The 19,875-nt window shown below is 37.0% G+C and overlaps 1 protein-coding gene across 2 annotated transcripts in view; it reads left to right on the forward strand.

Annotated features, from left to right (window-relative positions):
- Positions 1–19,875, forward strand: part of ARIH1 (ariadne RBR E3 ubiquitin protein ligase 1) — a 119,604-nt gene that overhangs the window by 85,453 nt on the left and 14,276 nt on the right. For both annotated transcript variants that reach the window (XM_027568742.2, XM_027568743.2), the window contains 5 exons: positions 10,030–10,096; positions 11,624–11,730; positions 13,926–13,968; positions 14,479–14,550; positions 17,925–18,055. In XM_027568742.2, the coding sequence (XP_027424543.1) occupies positions 10,030–10,096; positions 11,624–11,730; positions 13,926–13,968; positions 14,479–14,550; positions 17,925–18,055 (420 nt within the window). The remainder of the gene's footprint in view (positions 1–10,029; positions 10,097–11,623; positions 11,731–13,925; positions 13,969–14,478; positions 14,551–17,924; positions 18,056–19,875) is intronic.

Here is a 19,875-nt window from a genome sequence, read left to right on the forward strand (position 1 = left end):
GTAGATCCTTTTTTTTATTCCTTAGCAATGGGTATGTAATACACATGTATCCTTGAATAAGTAATTGGAAATATATTATTCTCTCTTTTATAAGCATAGATCATCATTGTATACATTAGTGATGGATTTGTGCTATACCATCAAGGCTATTTGGCTAAGTGGGTCTCCCCTACACAATGTTATACCTCCACAGTCAGGAGGGTAATGGATACTTTGAGAATTTTTCTTTGTCCTAAGATTTGTCCTTGATGTTTTCATGGACTAATGAAAATCATTTCTCTAAATTATTTATCACTTGAGACCAAATAAATATTCATCTATTTTTATTTGTCTTAGCACTTAGTTATTTTTTTAATATAGTTGTTTTAGGGCCTAAATTTCTTTTCTGTGTATAGTTTCTCTATTAATCTTAGGGATGGTAAAGGTAACCTTGTATCTATTAAGTCTTTAAATACCTTCCAGTAATATTATTTAGTCTCATCTTGACTAATCATTGGTAGTGCTAACACATCTGGAATTGTGGTGTTCTAATTCAACATCCTAGGAGATGTTGCTAAAAAATTTTATGATTTATTTTCATATATGGAGGTTTTAAAACAGATGATGACAGGAACTCATTGCTCACTTCTAGCAAAATTAAACCAAATGCTTTTACTTTGAGCTTTAATGATACATAAGATTTTTTAAAAATGGTATATGAAAAATAAATTGTTCTATTTTTTATGTATTTAATTTTTAGATTTTTTATAAGCACTCTTTTACCCATCTTTATTACATATGACTTTAAACACTTCTCTACATTCAATACAAAGTAGATGTTACATTCATTCCCTGAAATGACTCTTCTCAAAGTAGAATGCAAGTAGCACTCTTACAGCCATTGTTACTACATTTGGTTTTAAATTCTCTTCTAAATGCCTTACAGAATGGATATTACATATATGCAGAAATAAATTGTTTTAAATTACATAATATAATTTAAATGCTATTTAATAGTTATTTTCTGTTCCATCAGCTGTAAGCAGTATATCTTAACTCCTTACTGTGGAAGGTGAAGAAATTGATGCCTCTTTGTTGTCATTCACTTTTATCTCTTTCACCTCCTAGTTTCTATTAGATATATAATTACTTTATGTTGCCAACTTTATAATTGTTTTTTTTCTGTTCTGGAACAGATTCTTTGATGTTTTGTCAATAAGTTTATTCACAAAATTGTAAACCAGTACTTTTGTAATATAACTACAGAAATACTACATCAAGTAGTTGAATGGATCCAGAAAGAAGTAAATGTAGTCTTCTAAGTCAGTGCTGCTCCAAGAAGAATATTCCTAACATCTTAACCATATGGTTTTTATTCTAACAGTATCTTAAAGGTTACAAATACAGTTAAGAAGCTGAAGTCATACAGTTTGTACCATCCGAGGCAAGAGACAGACTAAACTTTGATATGTGTTAATCTCAGTACTGTAAGCATCTCATCTTTGGAAAATCCTCATTCTTCAGTACAATAGACTCAGTTTGCTGTATGTTGATTTTTATTTTACTTTCTTATTAAGTTTTTAAATATAGTGACTAAGGTATGTAAAGCACATAAAACTTTGTTTTACTAACCACCCAAATCAAGAACTTTTCCAGTACCCAGAGTGTTCATCCTTAGGCGCCTTACCAGACGGGATCCATCTCACCCTTGTTCCCTGTCATGATTTCTGTCACCATCAGTTAGTTTTGCCTGTTCTTGAGCCTCATTTATATGGGATCATGTAGCATGTATTCTTCTTGTGAGTGTGTATCTGCTTCAGTTAACGTAATTAATGTCTTTGAGATATGTACATGTATTAAATATATCTATGTTTTTAGGTTTGTTTTTTTTTTTCCATTATGACTAATGTATTTCATTCTCCTGAGAGAAGACATTGGGAGTTTTTTGGTTTGTTTGCTTGGTTTTGACTACTATGAAAAAGCCAGAAAGAGTATTTTATATGTGGGGCGCCTGGGTGGCTCAGTTGGTTAAGCGACTGCCTTCGGCTCAGGTCATGATCCCAGGGTCCTGGGATTGAGCCCCGCATCGGCCTCCCTGCTCGGCGAGAGCCTGCTTCTCCCTCTGACCCTCTCCCCTCTCATGCTGTTTCTTTTTCGCTCACTCTCTAATAAATAAATAAATAAAATCTTAAAAAAAATATTTTATATGTGTCTTTTGATGAACATGCACTGACTTCTTTTGAGTATATACTCAGAAGTGAGGTTTTTAGCTTCAATAGATACTGCCAAGTCGTTTTCCAAAATAGTTGTGTGTGACTGCTTTACTCCTTACCTATATTTATAATCACTAGTCTTTTAAATTTTATCCATTCTGGTTGGTATGTAAGCATATCTCCTTAGGGTTTTAACTTTTAATTTCCTGGTGGGTAATGATGTCAAACACCTTTCCATTAGCCTCTTGGATATCTTTTTTTATGAAGTGCCCATTCAGATCACTTAAAATTTTGTTACTTTGTTGCTTTATAAGAATTCTTTAAATATTCTGATAGTCTTTTGTTAGATATATATTACAACTAAATTCCCTTATGTGTAGCTTCCCTTTTCTCTCTCTCAATGATTTTTGATGAACAAAAGTTTTCATTTTAATGGCATCTAATTCATCATTTTTCCCCATTTATGATTATTGCTACTCAAATCTTTTTTTACTCCAAGGTTGTAGGGGTAAAAGGGGCGTGCAGGAGGGGCAAAGGGAGAGGGAGGAAAAGAGAGAATCCCAAGCAGGTTCCATCCCCAGTGCAGAGCCCAAAGCAGGGCTCCATCTTACAACTCTGAGATCATGACCTGAGCTGAAATCAAGAGTTCAGACGCTTAACCAACTGAGCCACCCAGGTGCCCCAAGATTGTATCTATTTTTAAGGTAGTCCACTGAGACTTTATGGAGAATGGTTTGGTAACATGTGACATTAGAGTTGTGTGTCTCATAGTGGAATAAATTGAATGCCTCCCATTATTTCTCCACAGTGAAATAGAAGAGTACTACTTTAGTATTCTAAAGTAGGAAATTTAGTACAAAAGCTATAGAATACTGTCTGTTTTAAAATACATGGCTTAAGGGATCAGAGCTCAAGTTCATACTGAAATAATTTCCTAGTCTCCTTGAAATGCAAAATGAAAAAATTTGTCAAAATTCAGTAGTCCACAAGACCAAGTATATAGACAGTAAGTTACTGATGATAATTATCTAAAGTTTTGAAAATATTTTTGAACTATAAATGTAAACTTAATATATTGAAGGGAGGCAGAGAAGTGTGTGGGAGGGGTGCATGAAGCTGATTGTGTAGGGCCTTATATGCCATTATATAAGATCTTTGGCTTTTTCTGAGGTGGAGCCATGAGAGGATTCTGAGCAGAAGAGTGACATGGTTATAGAGAGTTGCTCTGACTGCTGGCATTAGAAAGAGACTAAGTAGGAGTGGGGAGGTTGGGAGACTCTTAGAGCAGTCTGGGGTGAGAGATGATGGCAATTTGATCCAGGATGGTAACAGAGGAGGTGGTAAGAAATGGTTGGATTTTGAATTTATTTATTTTCAGGGTAAAGTCAGAATTAGAGAATGGAGTATAAGAGGAAGAGATGAGCCAGAGATGATAGTGAATGTTATATCCATTTTTAATGACCAGAAATTGAGCAGATTTATTATAAAGATGTTGATTACATTATCATAACCCTACAACCCAAATGTCCAAGGAAGATGGAATATAACATAGCCGTTAAGAAAAGGTTTGGAGAGGCGCCTGGGTGGCTCAGTCGGTTAAGCGGCTGCCTTCGGCTTAGGTCATGATCCCAGGGTCCTGGGATCGAGCCCCACGTTGGGCTCCCTGCTCCGCGGGAAGCCTACTTCTCCCTCTCCCACTCCCCCTGCTTGTGTTCCCTCTCTCGCTGTGTCTCTCTCTGTCAAATAAATAAATAAAATATTAAAAAAAAAAGTGTGGATGTTGGGGTACCTTATTTCAAGTTTATTTAAAAAAAAAAAAAAGATTTGTGTGGGCGCCTGGGTGGCTCAGTCAGTTAAGTGTCTGCCTTCGGCTCAGGTCATGATCCCAGGGTCCTGGGATCGAGCCCTGCATTGGGCTCCCTGCTCGGCGGGAGGTCTGCTTCTCCCTCTCCCACTCCCCTTGCTTGTGTTCCCTTGCTGTGTCTCTGTCAAATAAATAAAATCCTAAAAAACAAAAATTAAAAAAAAAAGATTTATGGGGGCGCCTGGGTGGCTCAGACGGTTAAGCATCTGCCTTCGGCTCGGGTCATGATCCCAGGGTTCTGGGATTGAGCCCCCTAGCAGGGAGCCTGCTTCTCCCTCTCCCTCTGCCTGCTGCTCCCCCTGCTTGTACTCTCTCTCAAATAAAAAATAAAAAATCTTTAAAAAGATTTGTGGATTATTTTAATGCATTGGAAAATGCCTATAATCTCAGTGATGAAGCTAAGATATAAAATCATATGTAGTACAGGGGCGCATGGGTGGCTCAGTTGTTAAGCATCTGCCTTCAGCTCAGGTCATGATCCCAGGTTCCTGGGATTGAGCCCTGCATCGGGCTCCTTACTCAGTGGGAAGCCTGCTTCTCGCTCTCCCACTCCTCCTGCTTGAGCCTCTCTCGCTTTGTCTCTGTCAAATAAATAAATAAAATCTTAAAAATAAATTATATGTAATACATTCTCTATTTAAAATTATATATCCAGGGTGCCTGGGTAGCACAGTCGGTTAAGATCTGACTCTTGGTTTCAGGTCAGGTCGTGATCTCGGGTGGTGAAATTGAGCCCTGCATCAGGCTCTACAGTCAGCACAGAGTCTGCTTAGGACTCTCTCTCAAATAAATGAAAATGAATATAGTTTTTAAATAAAATAAAATTATATATCCTACATTTACCCCCCAAAAAGAGGAAAAGGTCCAGGTTATAAAAATGTTAAGTGGTTATTTCTCCTGAGTGATACAGTTGCGGGTGGTTTTTATTTCCTTATTTATACTTGTCTATAATTGGTCTGTCAGGGGAAAAAAACCCTTTTTACAGAAAAATATTTTATCATTAGTCCTAAATTGAAACAATCTTATTGATTTACTCAGGGTGCTAAATCAGCATAAGATGTGGTTTACTACTTGGTATACTAAAATCCTTTTGTTTAAAGTCACCTGGTTTCAAATCATAACTCTCCAGTTATCTCATTTGTAAAAACAGAATTATCCCAAAACTCAAGGGTATTTAAATGCATCTGACACTGTGCTTATAATGTATAGTAGACTATCAGTAGAAGTCCTTACGTTTACCTTCATAAAGAGCTGCCTTCTACTATGAGAGTTGGTGTAATAACTATTTTTGATATAAGTGATGGCAACAGGTCTTTGTCAAGAGAAGTAGTTTATCAATAGCCAGGATAACACTTGTCTTCTTGAGAGTACTCATTCTCAAGGGTAAGAGATCACTTCCTTATTCTTCTCTATCACAAGATAAACTGACCTAATAACTGAGACCTAATAACCTTGGTTTAGTACCTATGGCTAACCTTTGTTCTCACCAGCTAGTCTAGATCAGTTATAAGAAATCATTGGCTTTTGTCACATCAGAGAAGCATTGAGTAATAGAAATAAATGGGAAGTCAGGGCATCTGACTTCGGGTCTCATTCTTATTTTTTATTTTTTGATGTAAATTTCACGTAAGATAATATTTACCATTTTAACTATTTAAAACTATACAGTTTAGTGGTTTTTCATAAGGTGGTACAACCATCACCACTGTCTAATTCCAGAACATTGTCATCACCCCTAGAAGAATTATATTCATTAAACAGTCATTTCTCATTCCCTCCTTCCACTAGAACCTGACAATCACATGTTTTCTGTCTGTACGGATTTGCTTATTCTGGACATTTCATTTAAATGACATACAGCATGTGATCTTTTTTGCCTGGCTTCTTACACTTAATATAATGTTTTCAAGATTCATCCATGTTGTACCATGTGTCTGTACTTTATTCCTTTCTATGGATAAATATTCCATATTTTGTTTCTTCATTAGTTCTTGGACATTTAGGTTATTTCCATTTTTTGTGAAAAAATTTGTGTTTTTATTTGAACATCTCTGTGCAAGTTTTTTATTTGAACACCTGTTTTTTTACTTTCCTTGGATAAATGTACCTAGGAGTAGAATTGCTGGGTCATATGGTAATTCTGTGTTTAACCTTTAAAAAAAAAGATTTATTTATTTTAGAGAGAGAAAGGGCACTTCTAGTGAGTGCACAGGGGTGGGCGGGAGTGCGGAGGGCAAGAGAAAAACCTCCAGCAGACTTCCTGCTGAGTGTGGAGTTTGATCCCACAACCCTAGGGTCATGACCCAAGCTGAAATCGAGTCAGAAGTTCAACAGATTGAGCTGCCCAGGCACCCCCTGTGTTTTTAACCTGTTGAGGAATCACCAGATACACTAATTATTTTTAGACCTCAGTTCCAGCATCCCTGAAATGTGGAGGTTTTACTCATTTAAAAAATAATTTCTACAGGCCAAGCAATGTGTTAGATACTAGGGATCCTTTCATGGAGCTTATTGTTTGGTTGGGGCTAAGGGAGCATGAGGCAGATATTAAACAAATGATTAAAAATTTTTATTTTTATTTAGGGGCGCCTGGGTGGCTTAGTCCATTGGGCATCTGTGTTCAGCTCAGGTTGTGGTCCCGGGGTCCTGGGATCAAGCCCCACATTGGGCTCCCTGCTCAGTCAGGGAGTCTGCTTCTCCTTCTCCCTCTGCCCCTCCTCGCCACTCGTTTTCTCTCTCTCTCTCACAAATAAAAATCTTTTAAAAGTTTTTATTTAAATTTAATTTAGGTAACTTATTAATTTTATTAATATAATTTATATTATATATTATTAATAATTACTCTATTATTAGTTTCAGGGGTAGAATTTGGTGATTCATCAATTGCATAGAACGCCCAGTGCTTGTTACATCACATGTCCTTCTTAATGCCCATCGCCCAGTTCCCCTCCAGCAACCCTGTTTGTTTCCTATAGTTAAGAGTCTCTTATAGTTTGCTTCCCTCTCTGTTTTCATCTTATTTTATTTTTCCTTCCCTTCCTCTGTATTCATCTGTTTTGTTTCTTAAACTCCACATATGAGTGAAATCATATGGTATTTGTCTTTCTCTGACTAATTTCACTTAGCATTATACTCTCTAGCTCCATCCATGTCATTGCAAATGGTAAGATTTCTTTTTCTTTCTTTTTTTTTTTTTGATGGCTGGGTAGTATTCCATTGTGTGTGTGTGTGTGTACACACATGTACACGTACCACATCTTCTTTATCCATTCATCTATCGATGGACATCTGGGCTGTTTCCATAGTTTGGCTGTTGTGGACATTGCTGCTATAAACATTGGGGTGCAGGTGCCCCTTTGGATCACAACGTTTGGGTAAATAGCTAGTAGTGCAATTGCTGGATGGTAGGGTAGTTCTATTTTTAACTTTTTTTTTAAGATTTTATTTATTTATTTGACAGAGAGAGGGAGCACAAGAAGGGTGTGTGGGAGAGGGAGAAGCAAACTCCCTGCTGAGCAGGGAGCCCAATATGGGGCTATTTTTAACTTTTTGAGAAACTTCTGTACTGTTTTCCAGAGTAGCTGCCCCAGTTTGCATTCCCACCAACAGTGTAGGAGGGTTCCCCCTTCTCCACATCCTCACCAACATCTGTCCTTTCCTGGCTGGTTAATTTTAGCCATTCTTACCAGTGTGAGCTGGTATCTCATTGTGGTTTTGATTTGTATTTTCCTGATGCTGAGTGACGTTTAGCATTTTTTCATGTGTCTGTTAGCCATTTGTATGTCTTTAGAGAAATATCTGCTCGTGTCTTCTGTCCATTTCTTGACTGGATTTTTCGTTTTTGGGGGGTGTTGAGTTTGATAAGTTCTTTATAGTTTTAGATACCAGCCCTTTATCTGATAAGACACTTGCAAATATTTTCTCCCATTCTGTCGGTTGCCTTTTAGTTTTGTCGACTGTTTACTGTGCAAAAGCTTTTTATCCTGATGAAGTTCCAGTAGTTCATTTTCGCTTTTTCTTCCCTTGCTTTTGGAGACTTGTCTAGCGAGAAGTTGCTGTGGCCAAGGTCAAAGAGGTTGCTGCCTGTGTTCTCCTCTAGGATTTTGATGGATTCCTGTCTCATATTTAGGTCCTTCATCCATTTTGAGTTTATTTTTGTATATAGTATAAGACAGTGGTCTAGTTTCATTCTTCTACATGTGTTGTCCAATTTTCCCAACACCATTTGTTAAAGAGACTGTCTTTTCCATTGGACATTCTTTCCTGCTTTGTCGAAGATGAGTTGACCATAGAGTTGAGGGTCCATTTCTGGGCTCTCCATTCTGTTCCATTGATCTGTGTGTCTGTTTTTGTGCTAGTACCATACTGTCTTGATCACTGCAGCTTTGTAATACAGCTTGAAGTCTGAAATTGTGATGCCTCCAGCTTTGGTTTTCTTTTTCAACATTTCTTTGGCTATTCAAGGTCTTTTCTGGTTCCATACAAATTTTAGGATTGTTTGTTCCAGCTCTACACAGATAACTTGCTAATGAAAATTATGACAGGGGCGCCTGCATGGCTCAGTCTTTAAGCGTCTGCCTTCGGCTCAGGTCATGATCCCAGGGTCCTGGGATCGAGCCCTGCATCGGGCTCCCTGCTCAGCGGGGAGCCTGCTTCTCCCTCTCCCACTCCCCGTGCTTGTGTTCCCTCTCTCACTGTGTCTCTCTCTGTCAAATAATTATTTTTTTAAATCCTTAAAAGTAAAAAAAAATTATGACACTTTTCTGACGGGGAGATGTAAAAGCTGCCATGAGAACTGAGCAGGAACTGGTGTGGGTAATTGTCAGAAAAGGCCTCCTTTAGTTGGTAACTATATGTTAGCTGAGTTAAATAAAATAATAATAACATAGCAGCATCTAATATTTATTGAGTGTTTACTATTTGCCAGGCACTGTTCTAGTTCACAACTCTTATTTCTGCTATCCATTTTACAGATGAGTAAACTGAAAAATGGAGAGGTCAAAGAACTTACCCCTAGTACATAGCTAGTAAGTGTGAATCCAGCATTCAGTATGCTGTCCCATCTGAGCCCACCGTGATATTCTTCTTTCTTTTTCAAGAGAGGTAGCCCTATGCAAAAGCCTCTGAGGAAGGACGATACCCACTATTTTGAAAGAATACAAATGTGACAGGAGTACACTGAAAGTAGCCCAGGACAAGATGGGGTCTTGTGGAAGGCAAGCAGTGCCATAAGAAACTCAAGATTGATGGGGCCAGATTATACAAAACTTTATTGTCTGTTGTCTTCACTTTAGATAGTTTTTATAGGTTTTGTTAGTGGTTAACTCTTTTTCTGCTTTAACACCATTTTCTTTAAACACTCACAGGAGTGTTTACCATTAAAACTAATAAAACTTAAGCTTCAGGATTCTTTACTTTCATGGATTCCTATGAGTTCTAGAAGTTGCTATGAATATACAGAATGTTCTAGGTGGACAAGAGAAGCCAGGTTGCAGTCAGTAAACATTTCTGGTAAATTACCAAAAGATCTCAGAAGAAGGCCCTCAAATTTATGTATAGCAAAACGTGGATCTTGACATTCTTGTCAATATCTCTGATTTCACACACTGATTTTTGGGAGAGCGTCTTAGGGAAGTTGGCTGCAAATTGCTGTCTTAGGCAAGTAAGACACTGGAAGGAGCCTAAACTCCACAATAGTTAGTAAGTCATTAGACTGTAATAACAAACTGGGTAAAAATGGAAAATTTTGTGTATAAGAAACTTGGGGATGGGGGTTCTACCAAATAAAACTACAGAAACTTTGAAATTGTCTTGATTTCTATAGTTAATATTTGTTGATAGTCTATAAGCATTTAAATATTTTCAATTTAGGGCAGTTTTTAGAGCCACCACATTGAAATTTTATTTTATAAATGTGGGAAAATACTCTTGGCTGAGAACTTCCTAATAAACTACTTTTATTCTTGCTCTCAGGCGCCTGATCACAGATTCAAAAGTTAAATTAAAGTATCAGCATTTAATAACAAATAGCTTTGTAGAGGTAAGTGATTTCTCTTTAAGTTTTCCCTTTTTTAATAAGAGGAATTGTTTATAAAATTAGTTTTTCTTATATGAAACACTCCTAATAGTAAGAAAGACCTAAAGGGCTTGGATTATGGACTTTATTCATGAGGTATACCAAATACCTTTATTCTCAAAGAAATGTGACAAACCAGTATGTAGATGTCTCTTCATAGATCTAGAACTTTGGTGATAAAATTATTTTTTCAGTATTCTTCCTTTATCGCTAGCAAAAAATTATAGCTGATTATTAATGATGTGATGTTTAATAATGCTTGGCAGTTTAACCTTGCTATATTTCTGCTTGTTTTAGCTTCCATTAGCAATAAACTTCGTTAATAAAGAAAGCTGTAGTTTTGTTTGTTTTTTTTTTAAGATTTTATTTACTTATTTGAGAGAGTAAGAGGGAGAGCACAAGCCGGGGGAGAAGGAGAAGCAGGCTGCTCCCAACCCCCCAAGTAGGGAGCGTGACGCGGGGGCTCGATCCCAGGACTCTGGGATCCTGACCCGAGCCCAAGGCAGACACTTAACTGACTGAGCCACCCAGGTGCCCTTATAGTTACTTGTTTTTATCAAATGCCTTTCTTTTATCAAATACAGAGGTCAGCAAACTATGACCTGCCTGTTTTTGTAAATATTTATTTGAACATGCCATTTGTTTTATGACTTCTTTTGTGCTACAGTGGCTGAGTTGAGTAATTGCTACAGAAGCCATTGTGGCTGTCACAAACAAAAATCTTTACTATCTGGCTCTTTATAGAAGATGTTTGTGAGCCTCTGTATAAGATCGTGAATGTAAATTGGTATTTTAATTCTGCAAAGTAATTTTTATGTCTATTAGATTAAACTGAAGGTCAGATCTTCTAGAAAACTGTGTATTTTAGGAATAGTATATTTTTAAAATGGTCAATAAACTTTAATTCTGGTGCAGAGTGTTAGTTGAGCCATGTTTTGTTTCATAATAAAAATACCTCAAAAGTTTTACTTTTTTTTTTGTTTTTAAGAACGAAAATGTGATTGTTGCCATGGTTTAGGAACTGACTTTTGTTCTTAGAAGACATTTTTATGGTCAAAGAGAGAAATTTACATGTATATTCTATAGCTCTAAACACCTTCCCTAAGTAGGAGTGTATGTTGTTTTCTTACATCTTTGAAAATTGCCCTGAAGTAGAACCATAACCAAATCGATGCTTCTTAATGATCACAAATGGGTAATTATTTTAAAGTTTATCAGTACGATTTTGAAGGTAGAACCAGTAAGACAGTTCACATATTTATAAAACCAGGTCTTCAAGGGATCTGTAATCTTAGAAAAACAGTGCATCTAAAAGCATTACTTTAGAAGACTACTAAATACTGGGGGCAGGCTTTTATGTGCTTGTGTCATCATCTCTGTCTTTGGCCCTTGCACTGGGAAAGCAATGTAAGTTAATTGCTTGTTGTACTAGAAAATCTTGCATCATGATTTAATTTGTTGTCATTTTTTATTTTCTAACTTGGGTTTCAGTGCAATCGACTGTTAAAGTGGTGTCCTGCCCCAGATTGCCACCATGTTGTTAAAGTCCAATATCCTGATGCTAAACCTGTTCGCTGCAAATGTGGGCGCCAGTTTTGGTAAGCAAGTGATTTCCCAAATTGAAATAGTACACATAGCTTTTCTATTTATTCTTGGTAGTAAAATAGTAGAAAAATTTTTTTTTACCTCAGGTGCGGAGGGTAGGTGATGTTGACTTAAAATAGTGTGTATTTCTTTTAAATAAGAATTAGATTAAAAGGCCACATCTTAAATAATTTTTTCTCTTTCCTTGTTGCTCTTTTTTCTAATGGGGGAAAAAATGCAGCTATAATCACATTTTCTTGTGTGCTCCACTGGAACTAATATGGGAGCAAACTTACAGATCTGGGACAAGAACTTAGTTCTTCTCATTTCTGATGGACTGCTTATTTTGTCAGATTATGTTTGGTTCCTTTATGGTTCTTGCTCTGTTTTCAAGTTATCTCTTAGAAAATAAAATACACAGGATTATTTTTCCTTTGCTCTGACAAGTTTAATCTTACTCCTAGAAAGAAAATGTGCAGATAAATTTGGAGAGATAAAACATGGTTGATGAGATATGCTTTTTAACCAACACTTTCCCTGTGGCTCCTCTGGCCCCAGCCTTCCTGGTAACCTCTGTTCTTGGAGTTTATAACATACTCCTCGGCCTTTGAATTCTAGATTTGAGTTAATAGAGAATTTCCAATACCACATATTCTTATTAGAGAGTTAAGATGATTTTCCATTTTTCCTTGTGGATCTTTTAGGAGTAAGAAAACAATCAAACCAGTTAGCTCTAAGAGCTAGCAAATAGATACTATAATGGTATCCCGTACCATTCTTTTTTTTCCTCCACAAACAGCTATAGAATTAGACTTACACGTCATTAATACTGAATATTTCCAAAAAGGAGCAGGTAAACTCACAGAGATTAAATATGTATGAAATACATACTATTTTGGTAGAGGTTACATTACTGTTTTAGAGTTTACCCTATAGACAGGAGGTGCAGTCTGATTATATACTACTACTTTATTTTTTTTAAGGTTTTATTTATTTATTTGACAGAGAGAGACACAGCGAGAGAGGGAACACAAGCAGGGGTGGTGGGAGAGGGAGAAGCAGGCTTCCTGCTGAGTGGGGAGCCTGATGCGGGGCTCGATCCCAGGACCCTGGAATCATGACCTGAGCCGAAGGCAGACGCCTAACAGCTGAACCACCCAGGCGCCCCTGTATACCTACATTATAACATATTTTTAGTTGATACCAAAATACAGAGAATAACAGCAGTGAATACTTATGTAGCTATTAACCCAGCTTACACAAAGTTAGTATTTTGTTTTTGTTAAGAAATAAAACATGACAGATTCCTTTGAAGCTCCTTTGTTCCTTTCTCCATCCCACTCCCCATCTTCTTGTCCAGAAGTAACCATTATCTTTGACTTCATTTAAATTGATAGCACTTTGTTCCTCTCATTTGCAAAGGATTTTTGGCACCCCTGAATTACTTGATTAGCTAATAGCCACTCAGCAATTATTTTTTCATAAGCATTTTTATTCTTAATTTATACTTTCTTAAATGTATATACCATGTGCCTAGAGTACGGGAAGGAATTAACAATTAGTATATTCTTAGAAAATATTTCGTCACACTCTTTTGTTTTATACTTTACTTGGTACAATTTATCTCTATAGGGCTGAGGTTCATTTGTTTGGATCATGCAAAGATGTGACCTGTTTACTTCCCAAGTATTGCTCACTGTGCATTAGCATTAAATTACATAATTACTTTACAAAATCAGACTTTTACTCTTCATTTGGGGTGTTAAGAGATTTAATACATGCTAATAAAGCACTGGTCAAAATTTAAGTTCAAAATAGTGAAAATTATTTGGTGAATTCAAGATTGTTTACAGCACAGAACTGTACATATATAAAACGATCAGAAAAATACAGATGGGATTAAACTGAATTTTTTTTATCTTAACAGTTTGGTGGATGTTTAGAGAGTCCTTATATAATTGTCATCAGAGCATGTCTTCATGCCTATAATCATTTCTTTATTTCACACACACACCACAATACACGCTCTCCTAACACTAAATTCTAAATAATCTGTGGAATAATGTAAACTTGGCTCATGCCCTTGTATTTGCCAGTTGCTAGAAATGGATGAAACCACTGAGAAATTATAAAACATGAAATTGCTTGTTTGTTTGTTTACTTACTTACACTCGGTAGGACTTACTTCTTTTAACTCTTATGTTAACAGCTTTAACTGTGGAGAAAATTGGCACGATCCTGTTAAATGTAAGGTGAGTTTGTCTGGTATTTTCATTTTTAAATAACGTAATAGAACACTTCTGAGACTTGACTGAAAACCAGGGCCCACAATTTTGTTATCCATTTATAGATAGAAGATTGTGTTTTTCCTTTCTGTTTCAGATGATCATCGCAAGTATTCGTGAAGCATTCCTTAGGAATAAGTCCCTTCCTGATGATTATCAGGATAACAGTGGTTAAGGCACCTCCCTGGGCAGGCTTTGTAATTAGCTAAGGGGAATGACACATCTTGGAGCTGGGCTTCTCATCAAGCTCTAGGTTCCCTACTTGGCTTCAGCCAGAAAAAGTCTTCCTTTGGTTGATTTTATATATATAGGTTATGAGAACTACAGGATTCCCTTGGTTTAAAAGGAAGTAAATCCAGTGATAATCTCGTGCTTTGCCTTTTACATTTAAACTTGACTGTATTTTAATGTTGAAGTGATTTGCTATCCTTTTCTTAAGTCTTTTGTTGTACCCTAACAGTTGTTGTTTTCAAACAGTGGTTAAAGAAGTGGATTAAAAAGTGTGATGATGATAGTGAAACCTCTAATTGGATTGCAGCCAACACAAAGGTTGGTGTTTTCCTTCAGTAAACTCTTGGTAGTGAAACTGTTATAAGAATAGGTGCATTAGCAGAATAAGTAAGTTTTCCTAGTTAAGGACTTCGTTTTACCTTTTCGTCAGTTAAGATTTGGGGTTTTTTTGGTTATTTTGGGGGCTGGGCGTTTTGGTTGAGTTTGTGGTTTTTTTGTTTTGTTTTTTTTCCCCCAGAATGTCAATTTTTTAGTGTTCCAAGTTTATTTTATTGAGCACTACTGCAACATGCACAGTACTCTTTAGAAGTTTTTATCTGTTAGGAAAACATTGGTTTCCTATAGAAGAAAAAGTTGACAATTTTTCTAACCAGGGGTTTGATAATGCTTTTTCATATTGTTCTGCCTTTATGTTTCTGCCTTTAAAAAATCTCCATGGTTTGGGGCGCCTGGCTGGCTCAGTGGTAGAACATGCGACTCTTGATCTCAGGGTTGTGAGTTTGAACCCCACATTGGGTGTAACTCTTTACTTCTTTCTTTCTTGCTTGCTTTCCTTTGCTTTGCTTTCCTTTTCCTGTTTCCTTTTCCTTTCTTTTCTTTCATCTCTACACCCAGTGTGGAGCCTGAACTCACAACCCTGGGATCAAGAGCTACACACTCTATTGACTGAGCCAGCCAGGGGCCCCTCCTTAAGGAGTCATTCTTTAGAGCAGTATCAAGAGTAACTGAGTAACTTTTTATTATGTAACTGCACTGGGCGTAACATGTTTGACACCTTTAACATACTAAATTTCTAAAATAATGATTTAAGAGGATTGACTCCTAAGAACTGGAAGTTTTGAGGGTAATATAGATATCCCTTGTTCTTTTGTTTTTATTTTTGAAGTACACTACTGCTTATGATACCAGTTTTAAGATTCAGTCTCCTTATGACCGTGGACCCCTGCTTTAACCCTAGACAGATGTTTTGTTCTGCAAATGGATGTAGTCTTGAGCACCCTTCTTTTCTGTCACAAAGTAATAAGTGTATGTTTGAGTCCCAACGGTGTACCCAGCAATTTCTTAGTAGAAATTGTATAAATAACAATCTTTATTTAATTCAACCTTATATCCTATCTGTATTGGAAGTGACTAGGGTGATGAATGGTAGTGTTATTCATGGACTATTCATTTTTAGTATTGCCTTTCACATGTGAAGGTGATGCTTAAAGAATACTGAGTTGTTTGACTAGCTAATTTAGAGCTTTCCATCACCCAGTCACAGGACAGTGATAAAAAAGAGTATTTAAACGATGGAGGCCAAAACACACAATTTTATATCATTAGTACCCTGTTGTACCCAAAAAGATTAAAATGTGAATATATTTTTATCTCCCAGAAAGCCTTAGTAGTGAAATAGTCTCGCCACATTAAACAAATGCCTATGCCTTTGAGGAATGTGTGGTTGAAATCAGTATTTTTGTGCTCTCTAAAATTATCATGGTAGAAATAACTCATGTCACTTAAGAAAACCTTTCTATGTTGTTAGGAAGTGGTTACTTTTGTTGTTGAAAAAATTTCCTAGCCAGGCATACTTTCTTGAAAATTGATTTTCCATCAGATGTGTTCATTAAAGCCCTAGAATCTTTTAGTATGCTCTGTAAAACTAGTATTTAGAATAGGACAGTTGTATTTTTACTAAGTAGTTTGATTAAACTGTAGCCCTCTTTCTGCATCTAGAGAAATCCCCCAAATACTCTAAACCCCCAAGATGTTTAAAATAGGGAGTACAGGGCGCCTGGGTGGCTTAGTTGGTTAAGCATCGGAAGCATCAGACTCTTGGTTTTGGCTCAGGCCACGATTCTCAGGGTCCTGGGATGGAGCCCCGCCTTGCATTGGGCTCCTAGCTCAGTGGGGAGTCTTCTTCTTCTCCCCTTCCCCACCCCCCACTCCTGCACACACTCTTTCTCTAAAATAAATAAATCTTTAAAATAAAAAAAATAAAATATGGAGTATAGGCTTGAATATGTTTGACTTTGTTTAGAAAGTAGATTATTAAGGAAGAATGGCAGTTAGTAGTAACAAAGTTATCTGCTTGGTAGTTTTGAGAAAAACCAAAGAGTTTTTCTCTTGAGAGGCTTCAGAAGCTTTTATTATTGTTATTTGCTCCTTAAACAGCTTTGCAGATTATCAGTGGTATCCTAACATATTGAGAGCTTAATACTATTTCGTTAATTATAGCCCAGAAATATAGAATGAAACAGATATTTTAGACCTGGAATTTGCTTCTTTGGGAAAATGTAAAATATCTTAGTTGATTTCAGAGACTTGATTTCAAATGGCCATATTTACCTATTTAAAATGACTATAGTTTATGGGCCAGGGTAGTCTGTTTCACAAAGGCAGAATTGTGTAAGTAATATAATGGGTGATACTCCCCCCTCGTGGGAGTTACAGGCATCAAACAAACGCAGCAAAAATATAAGCTTTGCATCTTATTTATAGTTTCATTAAAATGAATAAGTTTGATTTTCTAGATTTTCCAAAAGAAAAAAAACAATAGACCTGCTGTAGGGTAATAACTTTGGCTCGTTAGTAACCAGGAATATGACACAGACTTGGAAAAAGCTGTGATCTCTGTAGCACGGTTATAAATGGACCACAATGAGAAAGACTTAAAGCAAGGGTATTTGAGGGCGCCTGGCTGGCTCAGTTAGTAGATCATGTGACTCTTGATTTCAGGGTTGTGAGTTTCAGCCCCATGTTGAGGGTGGGGCTTAAACAACAAGAATAAATAAAACAAGGGTATTTGACAGAAGAAAGTTGGGGAATTCAGTAGCCACAAGAAGAATTTACCTATCTTACCAGTCCTACTTGCCTGATTCTTAAGGCCAAATTGCTTGGGCTTGAATCCTGACTCTACCATTTGCTACCTGTGTGACCTCAGACCAGTGTTTTTATTATTTTTCTCTCCCTTAGTTTATTCATCTGACAAATGAAAATAGGATCACTCTAAGGATTATGAGTTAATGCATATAAAACACCGAGAACAGTGTGTGGTATACAGGAGGTACTCAATAATTATTTCTAGATGACACCGGACAGTTAATTATATTTACATGAACAAAATGTTTTACCTCCTGTAAAACTATTATTCTACATGTATGGTTAAAAGTACTTCCATGTTTTTGTCCCCAACCCTGCTAAAACAAATCTTTTAATTGTTGTATATCTTAGTAGCCAGTAATAATGGTAATAACTTTTCTAGTAGTACTTACTGTATTGCACCACTGTTCAGAGTGCTTTCTTTACGTGTATTCGTAACAATAAATGTGGTATTTAAAAATAAACCAAATCTAGAACTGGCTTCTCTTTGGTGGTAGTAATACAACCTAGTGTAGCATTGACACCAACTTTATAGTTTCTCTTCATAGGAATGTCCCAAATGCCATGTCACAATTGAGAAGGATGGCGGTTGTAATCACATGGTCTGTCGTAACCAGAACTGTAAAGCAGAGTTTTGCTGGGTGTGTCTTGGCCCTTGGGAACCACATGGATCTGCCTGGTAGGTTGGGGAAATGAAGGGGAGAAAATGTTCACATAAGTATGTAATATATGCTGTGTATTACAAGGTTTCTGCCTCATGGAAGTCACCATCTAACTTGGGAGCTAGATAAATGAATATAGTGTGTGATCATTGTTAAAAGTATATGCAAGATGTCCAGAGACAGGGATAAATGAGGCATATTTCACAGAGCAGGTAATATTTGAGAATTTTAAGGGGGCTTAAGAGTTCATTAGTTGAAAGTGGTAGGAAAAATGTTCAGGGCAAAAGGAGCCTCATGAACAAAGGTAGAACGATGTGAAAGTACATGACTTATTTAGAGAAGAGTTGGATTGTCTAATATGTCTTTTTAGGCAATAGTTGAAAACTAAAAGATTATTGGCAAGACCCAACCTGCACTTATGTTTTATTTACCCTTGTATGTTATTAGACAAAAATATGTCCCAAACTTTAAAAATTGGAAAATTGCCCACTGCAATCAGATTTTTAGCCTTTCTTTGAAACATAGGAACAAGCCTGCATTCCTGCTTGGCAGCATTTGCCTGGAATTGATTAGTAGCCCCTTAGATGAGGCCTTTACTTTCTAGTTTGATATATTTCCCCAAGACTGAATCTTAAGGGCATTTGCATATATCATGATGGCACTATGTATTTAAAAGATGGCATCACTTTTAGTAGAGATAATATATATCTCCCTTCTGTCCATATTTCTTAGCAGTTTGGGAAAATGTAAGTTAGATTCGTGATGTCTTGAGGTTTGAGAAAAAAGGGAGCTAGCATATCTTCTGGTAAAAATGAAGGTATTTCTGAGTGTTTTAATACACAGATGACCCATTTTCACTAATTTGTGTTACCTGCTTATTGGCATTTCAGTTTGTGGCCCCTCCTAAGTTGTGGGGCATAGGAAAAGAGTTACAAAGTAGACTGGGACCTAAAGTAGTCTGGACATTATCAGAAGGGTTTTAAGTGGGGAGTGGCCTGATTAGATCTGTAATTTAGATGAGACGGCTCTGTATTGTGTGCTTTACATACATTACCTCACTATTGTGGCTGCTTTGTAGAGAGTGAGTGGGAGGGGAAGAAACTGCAGGGGCAGGACAGGAGGAGGATCTCACCTTAGGACAATGGCAAGTCTTTTCTTTTAGTTTCATTGGAACTTTTATTAGTTTCATTAAAGGAATAGTGAGAGGGATTACTTGGCCTGAAATTAATTCTGACTTAGGTAAAACTAGTTGGTTGTGTGGAAGTAAAGAAAGTGATTTTGCCACTGTCAAAGCCAAGAAGACAGGTACTCTAGATTTGAAGAAGCAAACTGGGGGATTAGACTATGCCCAGAAACTAAATTCACTCTAGTATATTTAAACCAATAAGCCTAATGAATAGAGAAGAAGAGTTATTAAAAGATACATTTCTTGTTAAAGATACATTTTTTAAAAAAGATTTTTATTTATTTATCAGAGAGAGAGCACAGCAGGGGAGGTGGCAGGCAGAGGGAGAAGCAGGCTTCTCCCCGCTGAGTAAGGAGCCTATGCGGGACTCGATCCCAGGACCCTGAGATCATGACCTGAGCCGAAGGCAGACGCTCAGTCGACTGAGCCACCTGGGTATCCCAAAGATACATTTTTTGTATGTAAGGAAATCTCTGATCATAACTCAAATTTTAAAGAAGCTATATTGAAAACTGAACAGAGGGGTGCCTGGGTGGCTCAGTCAGTTAAGCGTCTGCCTTCAGCTCAGGTCATGATCCCTGGGTCCTGGGATTGAGCCCCACATTGGGCTCCCTGCTTTGTGGGGAGCCTGCTTCTCCCTCTCCCGCTCCC

Source organism: Zalophus californianus, chromosome 6, assembly GCF_009762305.2.
Source record: "Zalophus californianus isolate mZalCal1 chromosome 6, mZalCal1.pri.v2, whole genome shotgun sequence".
Taxonomy (NCBI): Eukaryota; Metazoa; Chordata; class Mammalia; order Carnivora; family Otariidae; genus Zalophus; species Zalophus californianus.